This window comes from Sparus aurata, chromosome 8 (genome assembly GCF_900880675.1).
Source record: "Sparus aurata chromosome 8, fSpaAur1.1, whole genome shotgun sequence".
In the NCBI taxonomy this organism is placed as follows: Eukaryota; Metazoa; Chordata; class Actinopteri; order Spariformes; family Sparidae; genus Sparus; species Sparus aurata.
The window spans coordinates 15,732,925-15,755,061 of record NC_044194.1 but is presented as its reverse complement, the minus strand read 5'-3'; the positions used below and the strand labels follow the sequence as shown (position 1 = coordinate 15,755,061).

At 40.5% G+C, this 22,137-nt stretch overlaps 1 protein-coding gene across 1 annotated transcript in view; it reads left to right on the top strand.

Annotated features, from left to right (window-relative positions):
• LOC115586283 (cyclin-dependent kinase 17-like) overlaps nucleotides 1-22,137 on the top strand; it is a 39,750-nt gene that overhangs the window by 14,829 nt on the left and 2,784 nt on the right. Inside the window, exons 2-14 of the mRNA XM_030425181.1 lie at nucleotides 100-248; nucleotides 7,885-8,049; nucleotides 8,830-8,963; nucleotides 14,239-14,364; nucleotides 17,252-17,308; nucleotides 17,498-17,612; nucleotides 18,858-18,952; nucleotides 19,181-19,243; nucleotides 19,697-19,820; nucleotides 20,524-20,644; nucleotides 21,121-21,218; nucleotides 21,382-21,487; nucleotides 21,900-21,942. Of these exons, the coding sequence (XP_030281041.1) occupies nucleotides 122-248; nucleotides 7,885-8,049; nucleotides 8,830-8,963; nucleotides 14,239-14,364; nucleotides 17,252-17,308; nucleotides 17,498-17,612; nucleotides 18,858-18,952; nucleotides 19,181-19,243; nucleotides 19,697-19,820; nucleotides 20,524-20,644; nucleotides 21,121-21,218; nucleotides 21,382-21,487; nucleotides 21,900-21,942 (1,374 nt within the window). The 5' untranslated portion in view covers nucleotides 100-121. The remainder of the gene's footprint in view (nucleotides 1-99; nucleotides 249-7,884; nucleotides 8,050-8,829; nucleotides 8,964-14,238; nucleotides 14,365-17,251; nucleotides 17,309-17,497; nucleotides 17,613-18,857; nucleotides 18,953-19,180; nucleotides 19,244-19,696; nucleotides 19,821-20,523; nucleotides 20,645-21,120; nucleotides 21,219-21,381; nucleotides 21,488-21,899; nucleotides 21,943-22,137) is intronic.

Genomic DNA, 22,137 nt, shown 5'->3' with positions numbered 1-22,137 from the left:
TAGTTGGCAATTGGTTTAATAGTTGACAATGAATCGATTAATGATTGCAGCTCTACTCACAGCAGCTCAAATGTGTATCGTTTTATTTGTCATCCTCAGGCCTCCCCTTCCCGAGAGCTCCATGGAGAAGATGAAGCGGTTTAAGCGACGTCTCTCTCAGACGCTACGAGGCAGCCACACCATCGACGAGTCGCTGTCTGAGCTGGCTGAGCAGATGACCATCGAGGAGAACGGCCTGAAAGACAGCGGTGCGTTTAGTTTAATTTAATGTCTTTTGTTCACAGGTGTTCTCAGTAAATTCCATTTGAATGTTTTATCATCTTTCCACAGATGTTTTGTCAGGTATTGAACTGTCTGGATTTTCCTGTTTTCAATTTTTGGTAACCCTCTATTTGAAGGAGAGTACCAATGACCAAAGATCATTTTTGTCTCATGGCAGCCAATATCAAAACCAACCACCCATGACACTTTAATGTAAAGTTAAAAACACAAGCAGACATCTCGAACAATGTCAGCCTTGCATTATTGATATGATATGAGACCTAATGACAACAGCTATAAACATTTACAGTGTTTCCTCTAGGATTTTTTTCAGCAGCGGGGGCAGGCTCTCCGGGGAGCTGTGGCGGCATAAACAAATGACACTTGACTGCAGATTTTACTTTTATGCCCAGCATAATCCCCCTTTTTATTGAATGGCTGGCATGGAAAATGGCTTTTTCAAGGCTGAATGTAAAAATAAAAAATAATAACAAAAAATACAACAATAAAATAATTGTTTTTTTAATTTAATTGAATCTAATTTAATTAAGGGTCCCAGCCTGATAGCCTGTGCTTCCCTTTAGGTTTTCTCCTCTACTCTCATCTCTCTCTCCTGCACCATCACTTTGCTCTCCTGCTCCTTCACTTGGCTCTCCCCCTGCTGTACTCTGCTCTCCTTCACTTTGTTCCACTGCTCCTCCCTGTCTAATGTTACTTGTCTTATACGATTACATAAGACATTAACGTTAGATAATTTACACTCACATCACATCTGATTACAAGTGTGAACACAATTTTTTACCTAACCATCATCATTTGAGTCAGTAAAAGGCTAATGATACCTGAATAGCGTCATCTTCATCAGGTGTCTTTCTCTTCTTTGAGAAATATTTGAACAAGCTCATCTGAAAATGCAGTCAGCAGTTACATCATGGCGTGTATATATTCGCTTAATGCTATCAATTAGTGTACTCACGTTAGCGACACTGAGTTGAGTTGGCACCGGGCCCAATTAATTAAGCTACCGATATGTTACGTAACCTTAGCTGGCCATCAATATTTTGCGAATGCTAATAGCTAATTAGTCTACCTTTTTTCCGTGAGTCGTTGCCCTATTTTCAAGATGACACTCCTCTGACTCTCCGACCTGGTGCCTGGGTGCTTGGCCGCGCTCTTGCGAGTAATTAACGTCAATGGCACCAGTTCTTGGGGGGGGGGGGGGGGGGGGGGGGGGAGAGGGTCTACTCCAAAGAGTAGATACTGAGCAAGATAGTTATCTAGTTTACCTCAGCACTCGCGACACCCGACCCAGTGCAGGACTCTGCTGTGAAGGTGGAGATATGATGCGGTGGTGGTGTATTTGCGACAATTTAATAAAAAAAAAAAAAAAGAATTTGAATGAGCGGCGGCTACAATTTAGGAGTGGCAGCCGCCACTCCTCAATGAATGTAGAGGAAACACTGATTTATAAAGACTTTGCATATCTTTCATATCCTATACAAATATACATCAAATATAGTGTCACCCAATTTTTCCATGATTTTCTCCAGAAAACATACTTAACTCCAGGTCAGGTTTTTTGAGTTGGATTGTAGTGGATGGAGAGCTATAGCTACACTTAAAAAGCCCAGAGAGCCAAGGACTGTCGACCTCACTCTCGATCCTGCCACGATGGCAGGATAAACATCATAAACTGTACAAGCTGTCCCCTTGTGGGACATAAAAAGTTATTCACAAACCTGTGTTTGATTAGTTTAATATTGGACTTGCCCGTTACAGGCTATGTTATCAAACACTGTGCGCTCAGATGCCACGCCATCACAAGTTCATTCTCAATCTGTGGGACCACTGCCTGTATCACGTTATATCACGTAGATAGTGCAGTCCTAAATGACATATTCTGTGATTAAGAAGAAGACCCCAGAAAAACCCCAGAAGATTTTCTAAATTGCAATCATAGGTCTTTGTTATCTAAATGTTTCGTAATTTATTTATTTATACATGACAAAACAGTTATTTATGGGCAACTCTGCAATGTCCAGTAATGTTTGGCCCCTGTTGTAAAATTTGGTAAATAATCACACGACAGAAATTTTCCGACATGCTGCATCAGTTAAAGATTTTAAATCTTTCGCTAAAGTTAAACTTTTTATCTTCATCATTAAGTGAATAAGAGACACTGTAGTCTAACCAGGACCATTATCAAACAAGATTGCGGTCATAACTTTTACCGAAGGTGCTCAGGGGGTTTAAACACCAGCACATTTATGTAATGAAGCATGTGTCTGAAATGGCACTTAGTTGCTGAATTTTAATGGACTATATTTATGTGGTACTTTTAGCCAAAGCCAAATCCAAATTTTACCCAGAATCTGATAATTAAACTGCTTAAATACTGCTTAATATTATCAGGTTTTTTACTGAGTATAATCTTCAGCTTCAGCTTGCCGTTAGCGCAAATCCAACAGAATTTTAAGCTTACTGTTTGGATAATTCATACTGACATGGACCTTGGGACTTGAAAGTGGCTTTTACAGACATAACATCCTCTCCTTTACAAATGACCATGCCTTTGTCTCAACTCTTTCTTTATGTTACTGTAGATGCACTATGCTCCAGACTAACGGACACTGTTGATGGTCATGTCATTCGTTTAGATCCTACTGAAGGTTGTGGCCTCGAGGCATCAAAATAAAAGCGAGTGAAACAGCGGCTTATCTCGGCTGATATTAACAAATTCTGCAGGGAGGGAGGCAGGGAGCGAGGGAGCACGCCTCGGTGTGCTACCAAATTGTTGCCATGGCTCTCAGAATCTGGAAACATTCAAGAGTTTCCATGACATTGCCACAGCAACTTGGATGACTTGGTGAAACCAGCCAGGCATCTTGATGCATTTTTCCCTCCTTTTTGAAAAAAAAAAAATCTTTTAGCTCCTCTTCTTCTCTTTTGGCCACCCCGAGGTTTCCCTCCGCCTCGCCTCCCCAAGCCTCTTTTCAGGCCTGTCCTCAGTTTTCCTCTCTTGTCTTTTGTCCAAATGAGAAGTTTTTTCCCCTTCTTCAATCAATCAGATCGTCCAAGTCCACCCCCTTCTCCCTGCCGCCCTCTGAGAACTAACTGGGCTTTGTAAAGAGCTTTTTGTATAGTGATTAACACCAGGTTTGGCCAGAGTGTTCTGTGCTTGGTGAGTGGGGACACAGAATCGTGTGTGTGTGTGTGTGTGTGTGTGTGTGTGTGTGTGTGTGTGTGTGTGTGTGTGTGTGTGTGTGTGTGTGTGTGTGTGTGTGTGTGTGTGTGTGTGTGTGTGTGTGTGTGTGTGTGTGCTCGCGCTCGCTGGAGTGAGGGGATTTTAGCAGCCTGTGTAACAGTAAGCAGGGTAGAGAGGAGACAGAATGGAGTAGCCAGATGAGATGTGATCTGAACTCTTGTGATTGGGGAAACTAAGCGTTCTGGTCCTGATCTGATTATATAACAATGATAACTCCGGCCAGCGACAGCAGCAGCTGCAGAGAGATAAGGCAGAAGTGGCTTAAGGACCTGGATATTACATGGGGGCTGTGTGTTTTTCTGTTTTCATAGGAAATCTAGGAAATGCCTCACAACAACAATGAAATAACAAATTGATGCCATGGCTCGTCATATAGGATGCAACACATTTCCCAAAAGTTTTGATACCTGTTGACAAAACTGTTGTACATTGATATCTGTTTTTCTTTCTGTCTTTTTTTTTTTGCTTGACAAACCTGCACACCAACAGTACTGTGACTCTGTGAAGATTTTTTAAGTGTAAAAAAACAGCCTTAAAACCGGAAGCCAGACAAATCAGAAAGCAGTGGGGGGTTGGTTTAGGTGATGATGTTAACTATTTATTTTGGGTATTGTAGATGTGACATGAAGAACAACGCTGCAACTACTAGTTTTATTTCCTGCCCCAGATTGATTCAAGTTTAAGACACAAAACAGTTTCCATGTTTTTCCTCTCTTGATAGTCGAGGCCAGTGATTGACGATCGACCAGTCAGTGGTTCATTTATCTAATAGGATGTTGGAAAGGTTGTCGTGATGTCTCATTGGAGGAATATACAGAAAGACAGACCAGCAAGCGGCTGAAACTAAATATTAGTATTATTTTGCAATTCTAAAACATCGACATTTTTGCAGTACTATGATTTTATGACATGAAACATACTACATTAAAGGTACCTGTATATGGTTCACTTCGTCTGTAAATAAAAATGCAAATAAATGTGGAGTTTCAAATTATTCGACAAAAACTGCAACCAAAAATGACTGTCATTCTTAAATATGACAAAGCTACAATGTGAATTTTGAATGAACACCTAGAAGTGCAAAGAAAAACTTATGACTCACAAAAAAAAATATAAGAATGCAAACCAAGATAAACAAACTAAAGGATAGAGGATAGATGTACAGTCACCCTGAAGCTGGGATTAGAGTGCAAATCACATTTCTTTGTATTTCACATTGCAGTGCTTTGTCATATTTTTGACTGATAGTAAAGTGAGGACATAGCTTTTGTTGGACTTACTTGTCATTTTTAATCACTGCTAAAATGAACTTAAGATCCCTGCAGTCCTTTTCCTTTTAATCACTAACATCATGAGAACAGTGTATCTTGACATAGAAGTGGGCTAGATCAAATGTGCCAACTAAAAAAACAAAGTGAAACAAATTTGCCTCTTAAAATCCAATACTGCTATCAGTCAGTCCTGCTAATTGATTCACAACATTGCTTATGGTGAGATATTAAAGGGATCCACCCCTCATCATAAATATCACAATAATAACATAATATTGATATATCAATATCAGTCCTACACAAACCCCAACTACGCCACCTCTGTTTGACTGTTTGGGTGGACATTCACCCCCAACCAGACAGAGATGAGTAAGGTTGAAACATAAAAGATTTTTCACATCTTTCCTTCCTGTGATGAAACCATCTACTCCCTAACTGTTTCCTCATGTCTCGTCCTAATTTTCGCTCCCTTCATTGTCCTACAGTCCCTCTGTCCTGTCCTGTCTGACCGCCTGCTAAACAGCCTCTCTGTTGCTCCATTTTCTCCCCACTGTCACAGTTGGTTCTACTCTATACTTAATAAATCTTTCACCTCTTGTCAGCTCCATTCTTGCTTTTGAACAAATGCTTCTCAGTCGGTTGGTTGTAAACCCTGATTGTTGGTTATAAACCAAAATACAGTGCTGAGACTACAAGACATGGCCAGTTTCCACCAAAGTACTTTTGCTTTAGAATCCTTCAAACCCCTTTGTAACCCCTGGTAACTGTACTAAAATGCAAGATCTGTTGTGCTTTTCCGCTGTGAATTGTATTCTTAAATGCTTGCAGGGTTGTCAACAAGGGCTTTGGGGGTAATTGATTTCACTTTTGGGAATCAGGAGCTCTTTAGAAACGTATTTATTGTATTTATCAACTGACACACTGTGGCCTGTATACTGTATATCACTGCCAGGTTGACAACATATACAAATGGATAACTAATAAGACACTTGCTACGCACAGCACACACACATAGTTGTTTATTACACCAAGGAAAACATCTTTATTTGAGAAAAGGCTGTAGGGAGCCAGACAGAAGACTGATGGAAAGTGTTTGGGAAATCCTATGTCAGAGTGCAGACTATGAGACGACTCCGGTTGTTCCGACTGACCAGTCATTGGTCTGCAGTGTTTCAATCCACCTTTTATTATTGGATCAGCGTGCTAGGTACCTCAATGGAAGGATGATGATAAAATTGGACGACATGGGGCAGTTCTTTTGCTACCATTTATAATATTCGTCACAATTTTCATTTTGGCTGTAAAAGAAATATGAAAGGTGTGCTGATGTCTATTTGTTTGGGTCTGTAGCAGACAAAAATGTTTTCTTACATCTGGAAAACAAGATTTGTTGACCGGAACATCTCTACAGCACAGAACAATACAGCTTTTGTGATTTGGATATTTTCTTTGGCCATATTGTGAATATGGTAATATTTCGTCTGCTTGTGCAGCCTTACAATCTATTATACAACCGATTGTATAACACTCCATCAGTTTCCTTAATCAGTTTTTTTTTCATCTTCTTTTCCTTACTTAGTTTTTCTTTTTTGTGAATGTTGCAACAGTTCTTTGTTCTCAGGCGGGACTGTTTTCTCACTGTTTGATATTTGTCTGTTTTAAACTGGAGGAAAATAAATGTTGAATGTATTTTTCAGATCCATTTATGTAGACACACTAAATATTGAATAGTATTTGTTTAGCATGCAAAAGCAACGGCAGTAACATGACATTAGATGCTAATGTATGCATCAGTAGATTACCAGTTAGAGCCTCTTATGTAACGTGATTATTTATGCAGTCTGATGTATACTATGTAGCAGTAATGTATAAGTGCATCAGAAAGCTTTTAGTCAGTCAGCAAAATGCCTAGAATCATTACCACCCTCCAATTAACATTAAAAAGTCAATGAACTTTGAGCTATCTAGATTATGATTGATGCCTTCTAAGATTCGATGATTGTCACCGTTGGAAAATGGCACCATGTGATGTGTTCCGAGATACATTTTCAAATCTTTTTTAAAAGATTAAACATCATTAAAAAACATGACACACATGTAATATTTTTGAAACGGAGAGTAGGTGGATAAACAAAGGCACAGAACTTTATAACCTGGTACTTATAACTTGTAGAAAGGTGGGTGGAGGGGGTTTCTATAGCTTTCTGACCGTCCAACAAGCAATTCTGATTCTGATCTGACCTTAGGGGACCTGACGCACCAGCGTCGAGATGTTGAGTCCTAGTTGATGAATCCTAGCTGTTGAACTGGGTCCTGAACCATTGGTTCTGGTCAGGCCTTGTCGGGGGGCCTTTTGGCCAATTCAGCGTGTGGTATTGCTGGGGGACCATGTCGGCAAGATAGCGGTGCACAAGAAGAGAAACTGGACAAGAAGCCCCTCGAGCCTCTCACTGTAGTATCCATGATTTTACCTGTTTAGCACAGTTTCTCATTATTTTTTGTATCTGCATCTTAGTCATTGCTACTTGCAACTTCTTACCAGACATATCTTGATTAGCAGCGACTATATTAGTGTCAGAAAACGTTGCTTTATTATAACAACGCTTTGTGTATCCGCTGTCCTGAGTCCTACACTTTCCTTTTTTGAATGACAAACACAGACTACCCCTACCTGGTGGTTTGGAGAGTTACTGTATCTCCTCTTGCATAGGTGCAGAAATTGTATGCCGGTTGGCCGTTGGCAAAAAAGCACCACTTTAACAAATCGCAAAGACCATAGCCAAGGTACAGCTGACGTGAGCAGATGCCGCAGTCAGCTTTCATTCCTGCTAGTTCTCTGATGTTGGAGAATGGCAAACAAATGTCAAAAGTAGAAATTCAGTTATGAATAGATCTTTGTGTGTGAAGGACACCATTTTTAATCATAAATGATTGTGAGTTGGTCATGATGTGACAGATTCAAATTAAACGCAGCTTCTTTGTCACCATAAAATTCAGGCTCGTATGCTGAGTCTGCCAAAGCATTGTGCATCCACATCCATATAGTAAGTTTTTGTTGCCATTTTATAACTGTGTCTGCTTCCACAGAGCCCATAGTGAGGAATGGACGTCCTCCGTCGGCCCACAGTGTCCACTCGTTCCTCCACCAGTACACAGGCTCCTTTAAAAAGCCACCACTGCGACGGCCTCAGAGCGTCATCGGAGGAGGACTGGGCTCGCTTATGGTCATGCCTCGCAACGGCAGTCGGCTCGGTGAGACACACACACACAGCATTTCCAGCAGAGATTTAGTTCAGAAAATGTCTTTTGTGTCAAGTGGTAAAATCGGTACTAGATTTTTTACTTCAATTTGGACGTGAAGCTGTTGGATTTAGTTGTCGATTCTGCCTCAGAACTAGATGTAAAATCCTTGTTTTACACATTTCTACTGAGTCAGCTGATCCAACACATGCAACACGTTATGTGTGAAAACATGTGCTCAGAAAGCCCACTGCCCGAGGAGTAAGTCAGCGAGACGCACTCATTCATATCAGCACAATCATTCCAGTGTTACATTCAGTCACACAATAAGCCATTTGTTAATAACTGAGACTAAAAATAATGACTTTGGACACGTTCAGCAAAGCAGCAGCCTCGACTCCCTACCCAGATACAATATTTAAATTCACAACATTACCTAATGTAAACATAAAGTCTGGAGGGATTGTGCATTAAATGTGTGAAACCTGTGTTTGTTTGGGCACAGGAAATTTTGTGTAATATATGGGTTTGTCTTGTAAGGCCAAGTGGCAGTGAAACAAATTAAATCTATCAGTCAAACTTATTATCCCTAATATACTTGTTGTGTGTATACTCTGCTCAACACAGCCGGGAGCTTGATAAGAACAGAGGAGCTCGTAAAACTGTCCAAGCGGGTGTTTTTCTTTCCTGCTGAAGTCATCAGACGGTGCTGAGCCCTGCCCTGCTCCATCTGTCAAACTCGACCTCTCATCTTCCTCTTATCTCTCTATTTTCTTTCTTTCTCCTCTCAAGATATCGTTCATGAGAACCTGAAGATGGGCTCGGACGGGGAGAGTGACCAGGCGTCAGGGACTTCCTCTGATGAGGTGCAGTCTCCCACTGGTGTTTGTCTGAGGAACAGAGGGAACAGACGCATCTCTGCAGAGGTGGGATTTGTCTCTCTGAGTTTTCAGACTTTTTATTGTCCTTGCTTTACTTTCCTCTTTTTAAATTGAGGATATGTCAAGGGATATGAGTCACTGGCTGCTCTTAAAAAGCTTTGACGTGTGAATATGTTACCGTTATGAATCATGGCAAATCTATTCCTACCTGGCTTCAGCGGTTCAGCCTCCACTCTGTTTTTGAAGGTTTGTTTTGATTAATTCACTGAGAAGCAAAGGAACCTGAGCGTTTGACAATGGAGTTTTTTTTCCCTTTTGAGAAATGATATTTAACGATGTTTGCATTAAAGCTTTGTGCTCTAACTCGGCGTAGGCGTACTCACCTAGTGTGCCATGAACATGCAAAACTCCTCAGCTGCCCACATAATCTCAGCAGGACAAACATGCATACGGCGACTTCACATACTGTGCTGCTGAACATACTTTTGAAATGTGTTAAACAAAGGTTTAACAGTGGCCACCACCTCCACCCACCCAATCCCCTTACTTACTTTCTCTCTTACAGACACATGGAGACACATTCCTCTGGTGGTTACATAATGTCAACACATTATGGAAAGACTCTGTCACTATGATTATTATTTTTTTGGTTGTTGTCTAAAAGGGATTTCATTTTACCACAAGCATTCATTTTAATCCAGGGCGTGTAAACTACAGTGCAGCGTTATTTTCCCAAATACATCAAGGTTTCAACATTTGAGAAGAGAAGTGAGCTATTGTAAACGATGAAGTTGTTGTCATGGTTTGACAACAGAGTTTAGTTCAGCAAAGCATATGGAAAGACAGACGTGCACACAAATGCAGAACAAGATCAAGAGTGAGCGCTTTAATCCATCTGGCTCGTAGGGAGACATGAAAGGTTGTGTGAGGTCAGAGGAGAAATGACACAGCTTTATCTAACGGTAACAGATAAAGAGAGCGCAATGAATGGAGTTTTGTTAAATTTAGCGGATTTCTGACACTTAATATGTTTGCATGAACTCTGTTGTTCCAAATATGATAATATTCTGAATTTAATCATGAAAACAGCATGGATTTTCCGTATATTTTCGCATTAAGACGTGGGGTATGCTGATATTATTTGGGTTTTAGGAGCAGTCTTTGGACGTGTATACAACGCATTCAGAATATGTGCAGTTTACGACACATGGCCTCTTGCCTATCTTATTGGATTTGCTGTATACCTACCAAACTAGCCCACAGTTTGCTAGACTGCGATAGAGATGCATGAGCAGCACAAAAGGTCACATTTCTGGTTGAACGGAGAAACACACCTACATTTAAACCCAATGAAAGACTTGGATATTGACAAAGATCACAGCGCTGACCTTTTCAAGGAGTTGGTTGAAGGAATGAGGCTTTGTTTCCACCGTCAAGTCCAACACCTGTAGAAAACTTAGAAGAAAATCCCCTTTTTTGATATAATAAAGCAAAATGGCAAACGCATTTCCAGTCTTTCTACTTTTCCACATTTTGACTTGATAAACAACCTGTTAGGGCACATTTATTTTGAGTTTGGATGGCTGCATGTAAACAGGAATATTAGTAGAATGTTAATTTTCAATCGCCATATAAGCAAGTTAGTAGAAATATCGTCTTTTACAGAATATGATATTTGGTGCATATTAACTCAACCCCAGTAGTCATCAAAGGGAATCAGATGGACAAAATGACACCACTGATTGATGCTTATTTCATTAGTTTAGGGTTCAACATAATCAAACATTACATCTTAAGTCTTAAACTTTAAGTATTGTCAAAATACTATACATCTCAACAAGTGCTTTATATGGTTTTAACACGAGACCTGATGTGATGTTAAGATCGCAGAAACTTTGTGTTTAACAACAAAGCCAAGACTTGGTCCCCTCAATCCACCTTAATGGACACTAATGGGATTTAAGGTTGTACAGCTGACGAGTCAGTATGACTGAGTGAAAGTGAACTCGATATTACACCTTCTGTACTTTTATTCACATTTTCATGAAGTTTATCTTCAAACTTTCAGAGGACACCTACATAACATCTCATTTGGGAATAGATTTTTAATCAGTTCTCGTTTTGAGGGTTTTGTTCTAAATTTATTAGGGAATAATGAATATTATGGAAATCACTGTGTAGGCAAGCGCAGAATCCTAATTGGGGGAGCCTTTTTGGACAAAGGTCAAATGTGTCACAACATACCAGTATAAATGAAGCTGATGCTACAAAGATGTCTCTGGCCTACAAATGGAACATGCTTGTTTGTTACACACATCAGCAGAAATGGCATCATCTTAATTTTTGACATTTTTTCAGTGAAAATGAAATGCAAAAATTTCCTCACCACCAAAATCATGGCTTATATTGTAATGTCTGTCAAAATGATTGATGTGATTTGTTTTATTTTTCCATTTCCATTTTTGCTGTTTTGAGCAGTCCAGGGACTGCTCTCAAATTGTTCAGTAAAGTCTGTTGCACATCCTACAATCGTATCAGGAGCTATATTGATGAGTTAAAGGGATGATATTTTTCTGTGTATTAACAACAAAACAGGTAAAATAAAATATAGTTTTGAACTCTTAGATACAATCAAAACATGACCAATTTCAGATGAAAACATGCAGTTTCTTCCTATTTCTGCAAAAGAACCTTAGCTAAATAAATGTAAAATTGTACTGTACCCATATTTGGCCGTGTTGTTCATGTTGACATCTTGCCAGTGAGCCACATGTTGCACACTACCTGCTGGGTAACCATGCTAGGAAAGATCTTATGATTGAAGAACACACACTTCCCTCCCTCTGACGGTGTTTATTGGTTGGTTTGATTGCAGGACCTCTGTGGATTTACGAGCACATACAAGTAGCTGCACAGACAAACCGAGCATGCAAGACTGCACGGAAGGAAAAAAAAAAAAAAAAAAACCCTTAAACATGTAGTTAAGCGGCTTACTCCATTTTGGGTTACCCACACACAGAGATATGACACATCACCTCTGGCTGTGTGTGCAAGCAGTGCACCCCACACTTCCTGTGACTGTTTCACAACCAGAAAAAAGTTTATTTGGACAGAAGCACGTATAGAAGCAGTGAAGAACTCTGATTCCTTCAAGCAGCCCAACAAACACTCTGTGCATTGTTTGTGCTGGTATGATTTCTCGTTGATGAAGTGATCCAACAGTGAATCACTTTGTGGCCTCATTCTTTGTCTTTGTGCTGATGTGACGTACGGCTGCAACTAACAATTAATTTGTTGATTATTTTCTTGATTGAAGCGGTTGGTTGTTCAGCCATAAAATGCTAGAGAATTATGAAAAATGTCTGAGATGAAAGCCTCAAATGTCTTGTTTTGTCCACGACACAAAGATATTCAGTTTACTGCCGTAGAGGAGTAACAATACCATAAAATATATAACAATCAAGAAGCTGGAATCAGAGAATTTGGGCTGTAAAAAAAAAAGAAAAGAATAGACAGATTAATCATTTCTCACAATAGTTGGCGTTTTATTTAATAGTTTACAACCAATTTGCACTTTAATGACACTTGGAGAAGAAGAAGAGGAGGAGGAAGAGTGAGGAAATCCCGTCTGTCTGTGGTCAGGTAGAGGATTGTACGTCTCGCTGGAGAGGAAGCAGTGTTTTGGGATTACATCACAAGGATTACTGTAATACGGTCCAGATGGGCCCCTGTTGTAACAGATTAGGACGGGTTGATTGGACAACTGGAGGGTGGTGGGGGGTTTCAAAGGTCAGGTGATACATGTCATGGCTTCCTCATGGGACAAACCACCAATCCTGAGCCAGCACAGAGACAACAGATCACCAGAACTGGATATAATCTCATTCAAATAAACAGATAATCATCATGTCAGCCTAGTAGTTATTTTTGTGGCTTTATTAATGGAATGAATGGATTAAGTCAACAGAAAACGCATATATTTTGGAAATTGATTTATCAATCTTTTGAAATGTAAGGATTGATTGATGAGTTGGGATTGAGACTCAAAAATACATTTTTCAGACAAAAAGGTCCTTTAAAGTTATTAAATTTATCGGTAATCAGTTAAAAAATATATATATATATCAAATCTGATAATTGGTATACGTAGTATGTAGAATATACATACATACTTTTACTTTGACTATTTTTGTATGTTGTAATATATGAACACAGTATTTTACTTGAATTTGACTGAAATATGACTATTGGGCACTTTCACACACTGTCAGCTCCCCATCTGTATACACAGAGGTATAAATGATGGGTATCTATAAATCTGGTACTTTTGTTTGTTCATGAAAAAATAAAATAATGGTCTTTAAAAATTTGTCCAAAACAACAAGTCTTTACACCATCCAAGTCTGTCTGCTTACACTCTGCATCAGAGTAGCAATTCTTCTACATGAGCCAGCGACACATCCGCATATTAAAACATTTATCAAACTTCCCTTCTCAAGCTGTAATAAAAACATCACTTCCTGCGAGACTGACTGTTTAAATATTTCAGCTAAAGGCCACCAGAAAGACAAAAAGCTGAGTCATTGTCCCGCCTGGAATAAAAGGTTGAAGGGTCAGTTAACCCGTCCACAAGTCAGTCACCTCCAATTTAGACATTTATCAATGAGCGTATTTTTGAAATGTGGGAAGTTCAAAGTTACATATTATTGTTTGGTTGGTTGGGAGGGGCGGCGGGGTGTTACGAAGTGACCAGTGTTACCTCAGAGGGAGTGGAAGTAGATTGAAAGCAGCTCGATCTAGAGAGAGAGAGAGAGAGAGAGAGAGAGAGAGAGAGGAGGGGGGACGGATTAACAGTAATCTAACAAATAGAGGAAGTGCATGATGGGAAGAATCCAGACGTTGTTTTGAGAGTGTGTTTTTATTTTATATAACAAGTCATTAGCATCACGCTTTAGTACTTTGTTGCTCTGGGAAAGACTTTACCCCGAACTCTTAAAGGGCTCCACAGGCAGCTTTTATTATGTACACAAGTTTGCTACACAAAACTGTATAGACGCATGCTGCCACACGTGTTTTTATACACACATAAACACACACTACCCTCTCTGTTGACCAATGAGGCCTGAAGCTGGCTGAGTCTTACAAATTCTCTTTGTGTACTTTGGGTTTCTGCCATGTTGTTGTCAATCATTGGTATTTATTCAGAGTTTACGCTGTTTACTGAGGGTTTACCCTGTTTCTTCAGGGTTTTACACCGCGTTGACACTGTTTTTAAATTGACTGCTTTGTTGTTGTTTTTTCCGTTTGTGTGCGTGCGCAGGACCTAAACAAACGCCTGTCCCTACCGGCCGACATCCGGATACCTGACGGTTACCTGGAGAAGCTGCAGCTGAGCAGCCCGCCCTTCGACCAGCCGCTGAGCCGGCGCTCCCGCAGAGCATCACTGGTGAGACTGAGGGAGAAAAGGCGGGGAGAGGAAGAGACTGTAATGATAAGACCGAGGAGGACAATTAGAAATGTCCTTTTGTTATCTTGCTACTGTGTCGGCAATTTACCTGCTGATGACAACGATTCTCAGCTGGATTCAGTATCATAGAGGCGCAGTATTATAGATGCTCAATAGTGTGTCTTACTGTAAGTAGACTGTGGTCATAGGCCTTACAGGAGATAGATCTGTATGGAAACACATTTCTGCCAGTTAAAAATAAAAAAATAAGATGAAAACTTAAATTCCAATGGTGTAAAGTGGACATCATCTCATAATTTTGACTTTCTATCTTATAGTTTTGATGTTTTTTTCTCATAATTTCAACTTTTATTTTCATGATTTTGACGTACATATAGATTGGTATAGACGGATTGATATAGATAGAGAGAGAGATTGATAGATAGATCAAGGCTACTTCTTTGGTCATTTTCTTTAAATGGCTGTTTGATAGACAACCAAACAAAATGCACATATTAGCATGTATATATTATTCGTATGACATATGAAAGGGGTCAGAGTATTTTAATGTCTTTCAGCTTATTGTTTTGTTTTACAGCCACGGGCTGCACTTTAATCTGTGGTTTTCAGCCCCCAGCAGGCTGCCGTTCAAGCTGTCATTTTTCAAGCTGTTTTTAACCCACTGCACACCACCTGTATGCTACCTGCTCAGCTACAAACAGCAGGTAGACAAAGTTAGTGACCAGCTGGTGAGCACGGGAAAACAGTTCAGTCTTTAATTTCTAAAGAGCCAGATATCTTTGATGTTGTTGGAAACCAAGAACAAAGCTGACAGTAAATACTGGACTTTGATTTTTGAAGTCTACATGAATGCCGAATTAGCTAACTTTCGCTGGATTATTATGATCTGAAGAAACCTTGAAAACAAACAATGTTTAGGAAATTCTGCAGCAGAAAGCAGTGCTGTTTTTGTCTTTGATTTCTAAGCAGATTTATGGAAATGTAGTCACGATGGAAAGTGCAAGTCCCACTGAGTCATGTCTGTGTGTTGCCCGGTTTACAGTGGAACAACTGACTTCCTGTTGTTACACACCTGGCACACACCTGCACCTCTTCCCTCATGTAGTATCTTTGTCACACTCGTGCCTGTTTTTAGCAAGTTTATTAAATACCTGAAAAATCCAGAAACGTCATCACTAACCACAATGGTCTAATACTCCAATGTTATTATATAGAGAGCTAACCCTAACCCATCACATCAACTATACTCTTCTTATCCAGCAATTTTCAGCCAAACCCTGGAGATAATAACTTGTAATAACTGTCAGATGAGTGTAGTAGAGAGAAACATAATTTTCCCCTGTGAAATGTTAAAAAATACCTTAGGTGCTAATACCTCCAAACTGTGCTTATGTAAATGTACAGTACTCGCTTCCCACGTTGTGAGAGCGAGCAGCACTAAATTTGAGAAGCAACAGTGGAGTTGAATCGTGCAGAAATGATAGAAATAGAAGAAGAAAGGCGATCAGGGAGCGACAGCAGAGTATAAAGATAGCTGTGAGAGTTATGTTTTATTTAAAGGCAGCAAGAATCAGAAGTGAGAGGACGAGAGCTCACACCTTGCCTCTTAGACTGTCTAATCTCATCCACTCAGCCTGTTGTCATGTGTTTACATTACACCTCAGCATTCACTTCGTCAGCAGCCTCAATAATTGGCTTGTGGTTTTACTCTGCATCTGTCAAAGGCAGAACAGAGGGAAAGCATAAACACTGTGCCTCACCCAGTCCACTGCATTTGCATACACACTCCCCCTGCAGAGTTGTTTGGACAGCACTGAACATCTTTGCTCAATACGTGTTCAGCCTGTTGAAAATCTTTGAGCCACTCAGACCTCGGCGCTGGTCGTAATGCTGGACAGAGGGTCAGTTTGAAGTCTGGAGAAGCTTCTGTTAGTGTTTAAGCTCTCCTCAAGACCTCAGACACTTCTTTTAAAATCTCCCTTTCATAACGCATATTGGATCTTAGTTAATAGTTTTCATTTCTAATTTTCACTTTCAACAGCACATCATGGCTGCAACTATTGATAATTTTCTTTAGTTGTGATTCATCTCTTTAATGTCAGGGTAGGGTTGCAATTCTCAATTCAGCAATTATTTGTTTGGGGAAAAAATTGCAGAAAATTATGAAAAATGTCAGTCAGTGTCTCCCGAAGCACAAGATGATATCCTCAAAAGTCATTTTGTCCAAAACCCACATATTTACTCTATTAAACATAGAGTTGCAATGATTAATCACTTAGTTATCAACTGTTAAATTAATCATCAACTGTGTGATAATCTATTAATGAGTTTTAAGTCATTTTTAAAGAAATAATTTAAAAATTCTTTGATTCCAGCTTCTTAAATGTGAATTTTTTCGTGTTTCATTACTCTTCTTTGAAAGTAAACTGAAAATCTTAGGGTTATGAACAAAACAAGACAACACTTACAGACATTTTTCACCATTTTCTGGCATTATATTAACCAAAGAACAAATGGATTAATTGAAAAACCAGCAAAATATCACCACTTTATCTTACATTAGTATAAGATAGTTGCAAATGAACAGTTTGAGGTTTAAAATTCAGTTTGTTGTTTATTAAACAGGCTTTACAGATAAAGTTCGCCCTCCCTTCCCTATAAACAAACACATTGCAGAAGCCAAAAGCCAACGGTCCTTTGTCACAACAGATTATCGCTGATGTTGGTTGGGGGCGTGTGACCTCCTTACATCCCCACTCTGTTGCCGCGAGGCCGTCATAAGGATTTGTTGTAGTGTCTGTAAGCTTGTCAGTGCTAATAAAGACGCCAACCTCATTAATGCTGCTTGTCCTTTTCTCTCCTCCAGTCAGAAATTGGATTTGGGAAGCTGGAGACCTACATAAAACTGGACAAACTTGGGGAGGTACGTGAGAGTGTGTGTTCAGAGTTGACCTCGACTTTCTCACAGGTGCTTAAGTTCTCATCACGAGTTATGTAACACACACTGACCTAGTTTATAGTTTACTTTTAACCCTTGACAGCCTGACTCTTCCACATCAGTCCAGCTTATGAACTTCTCCTCACCTCTGTCCCTCTCCTCCTGTTCCTCCAGGGCACGTACGCAACTGTTTTCAAGGGGAGGAGTAAGCTTACGGACAACCTTGTGGCGCTGAAGGAGATCAGGCTAGAGCACGAGGAGGGGGCGCCATGCACGGCTATCAGAGAAGGTATGAAAGTGCAATGATGCTCCATGAACCACATACTTACCAACAACTACATCCACTTAGATTAGTGGATTCTATTTTTTCAATCAGCAGCTTTGAAGCCAACTCCAGTTATTAGAACGGTTAATGGTTTTCTGTCCTATTTGTGATTTTAAAGTGATAACCCACCACAATATATTGCTCGGCAATCCTTTTCATCAGATTATATGGTACAAGAGCAACGATTGCTCTTGACAGTACGCTGTCTTTAAGGTGAGAATAAAGGGACTTCCAGATGTGTGTGGTGATGTTGAGACATCCACCTGGCAGGCTCTGCTGCCCCGTCCTTTTTCCATGTAATACAATGTTATACTGTGCAGTCTGGATTTTATGCAAAGTTAAAAAACAGGGACATTGCTGGAGACAGCCCCAGCTTGGAACAGCCCACCGAAAGGAGACTGTCCCAGGAAAAACAGGGACATCTAGTTAATAGTAATGGACTGAAGGTATTACTGCATGCAGTGACGGGAGGAAAGTATATCGCAGCCAATTAGTCATGTTGCTGAAGCTCAATTGTAAACTTTGTTTTAGCACAAATCACTGAAAGAAACTGCAGCAGGTAAAAAATGATCAATTTTTACAGCTGTAACTGCAATTTAAAGTTGTAGTATAACTACGACAGTCACACCGAAGAGTTTATGAGGTTTTAAAAATGCATCTTTGCTTCAATACATATGATATTGCTCAGTTTATCAACTAGTAAATTCACCAACAAAAGCCTGTGTTTTCCTCAGAAATTGGAACGAAGTTTTGGCAAGAATTCAATCCGACTTACTAGTTAAATCTGGGTCAGTCAGTAAAACACTTGATGAAATGTTTGAACTCAGGTGCTCAGACAGTAAATAAGTTTACCAAAGGGCATGAAGCTACAGGCTGCTAACCACCAGGAGAACTGCATTGTGTAAAGTGAGTGAAACTATCAAACCAGCTCCAGGAAAGAACTGAGACATGCAAAGTTTTATAAAGAGAGAAATGTTTTCAGTATGGTATCTTGTGCTTCCTGTGTCCTTGTGTTTTGTTTTTATTTGACACTGTCTTTTTGACTTGATAAGTTAAATCTATAAAGCTTTCTTTGGATTCCACTTAAAGCTTTCGCAGTAAACCGCACTGGGCCTGGATAAGTGTTGAACCTGGACACCTCAGAATCAACAAAAAGAGTGAAATCACATCCAAACTGTTAGAGCTGTGTCCTCTTTCTTTATCTTCTAGTGTCGTTACTGAAGGACCTGAAACATGCCAACATTGTGACGCTGCACGACATCGTCCACACAGACAAGTCGCTCACACTGGTCTTCGAGTACCTGGTGAGACCAGCAAAACCTCTGCCCTCACGTCCTGCATGACTCAAGTGTTGTTTTGTGCACAGATGCTAAAATGAAATGTATTTTACATTATGATTATTCATGAGCCTCTGCGGAGCCGAGGAGGATTATACAGGAACAACTGTTGCAGGTGGTGTGCCTGTGGTGTGCCTGTAGCCTTTCTACTCTTCTGACAATCCCCCCCCCCCCCCTTCTCTCTTTCTCATCTAGGACAAAGACCTCAAGCAGTACATGGACGACTGCGGGAACATCCTGAGCATGCAGAATGTCAAGGTGAGCCACTGCAGGCTGCCTGCTGGCCCGGCCAACTTCATCAACTGTCACAGCTTTGCGGTTGGCTGTATCAACACTAGAAATGCTGTTAGTGTGCCCTCTGGTGGTGGAGTCTAGACAGTGTGGGGGGAGAATGAAATGTATGTTAAGCTTAGAAAACTGGGTAAGCTGTGCGTGTTTGTGTGCATGTTGTAGAAATGTAGAAACTGAAAATACTTAAACTTCATATTAAAACTCAGCTTTGGCTGTTTGGCATATTGTTTCCATAAACAATCTTCTAAATAATCCATATTCCACAGAGGTTTGAGTGAACTGCATCTAATGTAACAACAGTCTCTAATATATAAAAGCTCTAATTTTTATTTAGCATCACTATTTGAGACTGATTTTACTAGTATGTATATTAGTAAAATATTATGAGAGGTTGCTGATCAAAATTATCTCTGTCTCCAGATTTTCTTGTACCAGATCCTGCGAGGTTTAGCATACTGTCACAGGCGGAAAGTTCTCCACAGAGACCTGAAGCCCCAGAATCTGCTCATCAATGACAGAGGAGAACTCAAACTGGCTGACTTTGGTAAAAACAAAAACACTGACTTGCCTTAGTTATTTATCTGTGCAAGAGTTCATGCCCGAGATTAAAGGATGAATTCACCCAAAGATCTAAATGTCATCTTTCTCTCACCCTCATGCTGATAGAGTTTCTGGTGAAGTTCCGTAGCTTCACATCAAAACAACAACAACAAGACTCCAGAAGCCCCAAGTTCCCAATCCGATTTAAGAAAGATAATATTTAAACCATTTAAAAAAAAAAGAAAAGAAATCTTCACTGTAGTCGCTAAGCTAAAAGCGTTAGCATCCAGCCTGAACTGGCTGCATGAATTCAACCTTGATCGAGGACGGACATATTTTGCACACTTTGATTATGCAGGATGAGTTGCATGGAGCCATTCTATGTTTTTTCTGGTTGTTTTAAAAAATGAGTCTCCATCAACTTCAGTCTCCAAACTATACTACAAACCTTCTCCAAATTTTCCATCCAGACGGGGATGAGTTGATGATCACTGGAGTTTTCGCTTTTGGGTGAACTTGATCCTTTAAAGATGAAAAGTAACACCTTTTTGACATTTCTGAAGCGCATTCATCTGTATTTTTCAGTAGTGCGTGATAAAATTGAGCCTTGATGAATATTTTGCAATTTGGAACGAAAGCCATTGAAGGAGCTTCTTCCAAATGTGTCCATTGGATCTGTTTTGATTTCTCATATTTCTGCTCCACAGGCCTGGCGAGGGCCAAATCTGTGCCCACTAAAACGTACTCTAACGAGGTGGTAACGCTTTGGTATCGGCCTCCCGACGTGCTGCTGGGCTCCTCCGAGTACTCCACGCAGATAGACATGTGGTGAGTGGGCCTCACTCAACAGGGGTTATTTCAACTGTTAGAAAACACTGAGCGGACGCCTGGCTACTCTCTCTTTACATTCATACGAGTGAGCACAGTGGAGGTAAAGAGACGGATCAAGAATTCCTGTCACGCATTTTTTTAGTGATGCGTGATGAAATCGCAGATGTTTGAAGCTTCTTTCAATTAATTGACTCCCTTATGGTGAGCCGCAGACAGGTGTCCTAATCCACAATGAAGACACTTTGATGTGGCACATGGCTGTTAATGAACAAGCTGTTTTAACTCTGAGGGGTTTCTCTTAAACTTTAAAAGTGCCCTGCTGCTTTCTTACACGAATTCCTGCCTCTTCCGTTCATATTCCACTCGTTGGACCGATTGAAACCAGCTGCTTTAATCAGAGAGTTTGCTCCAAAAAGTTTGAGATCTGTTGAGTTGAATCGCTGTTGAAGCTTCGGTCTGTGTCTTCCTGTCAGGGGTGTGGGCTGTATATTCTATGAGATGGCTGCCGGCAGGCCCCTGTTCCCTGGCTCCACAGTGGAGGACGAGCTGCACCTCATCTTCAGGCTGTTAGGTAAGTGCTGCCCCCTGCTGACTGGGAAGCACTTCAATCTTTTGAATATGATCCTTTAATCGCATTAACCCTGGCATGTAGCCCCGGGGGCAGCGTGAAAAGCCCCTCCAGCTGCCGTGCTAAAGCCTGACTCTAACAGCGTCGATTGAATGTCCCACCACAGGCACTCCCACAGAAGACAGCTGGCCTGGAATATCCTCCATCGACGAGTTCAAGTCCTACAAGTTCCCCAAGTACAAGGTCCAGCCGCTCATTAACCATGCACCCAGGTGAGACACGCAACATCTACTTTTTTTGTACTTTTTAATGTCAGAAATGATGTGCTACGGCTTATTAGATATTTATATGGCAATTATACACCTTTACAGTTTCTTAACACTCCCCCCTCACCTCTCTTGTTAGCCCTCTTATCATTGAAGACGGAAATGAGCAAAGTTTTGAGCTCAGACCCAGGTATAAGAGCTGCTGCTGCATGTGGAGCTTTTTAGATTTTAGAGAGTTAGACATTAGAGTTATTGGTTTGTTTAGCTAGGAGTGTGTGCTCTGTGTCACTTCCTGTAAGGAAATCCTGTGGAATAGTTGACTCTGTTTCCTTCCTTACACTCGCCAGCATCTGTGCGTCACCCCTCCTCTACTGACCTCCCTCTCTCCTGCTCTCTCTCCCTCCCCCACTCCCTTCAGGTTGGACACTGATGGCATCGACCTGCTGATGTCATTCCTAAAAGTAAGTCTCACTATATCTACCAGGCATGAATGTGATGTTGAAAGCGTTGTGACACAATTGCAGCTATGTTCGGACCGTATTTTTGGAAAGAAGAGCATCATGGCTCGTCAACATGTTCACATTCAGTCACATGATGCTGACCCCATTTTTTTTTAGATGTTCTTCAATGACTGAATATTTCTTGTACTTCCCCTT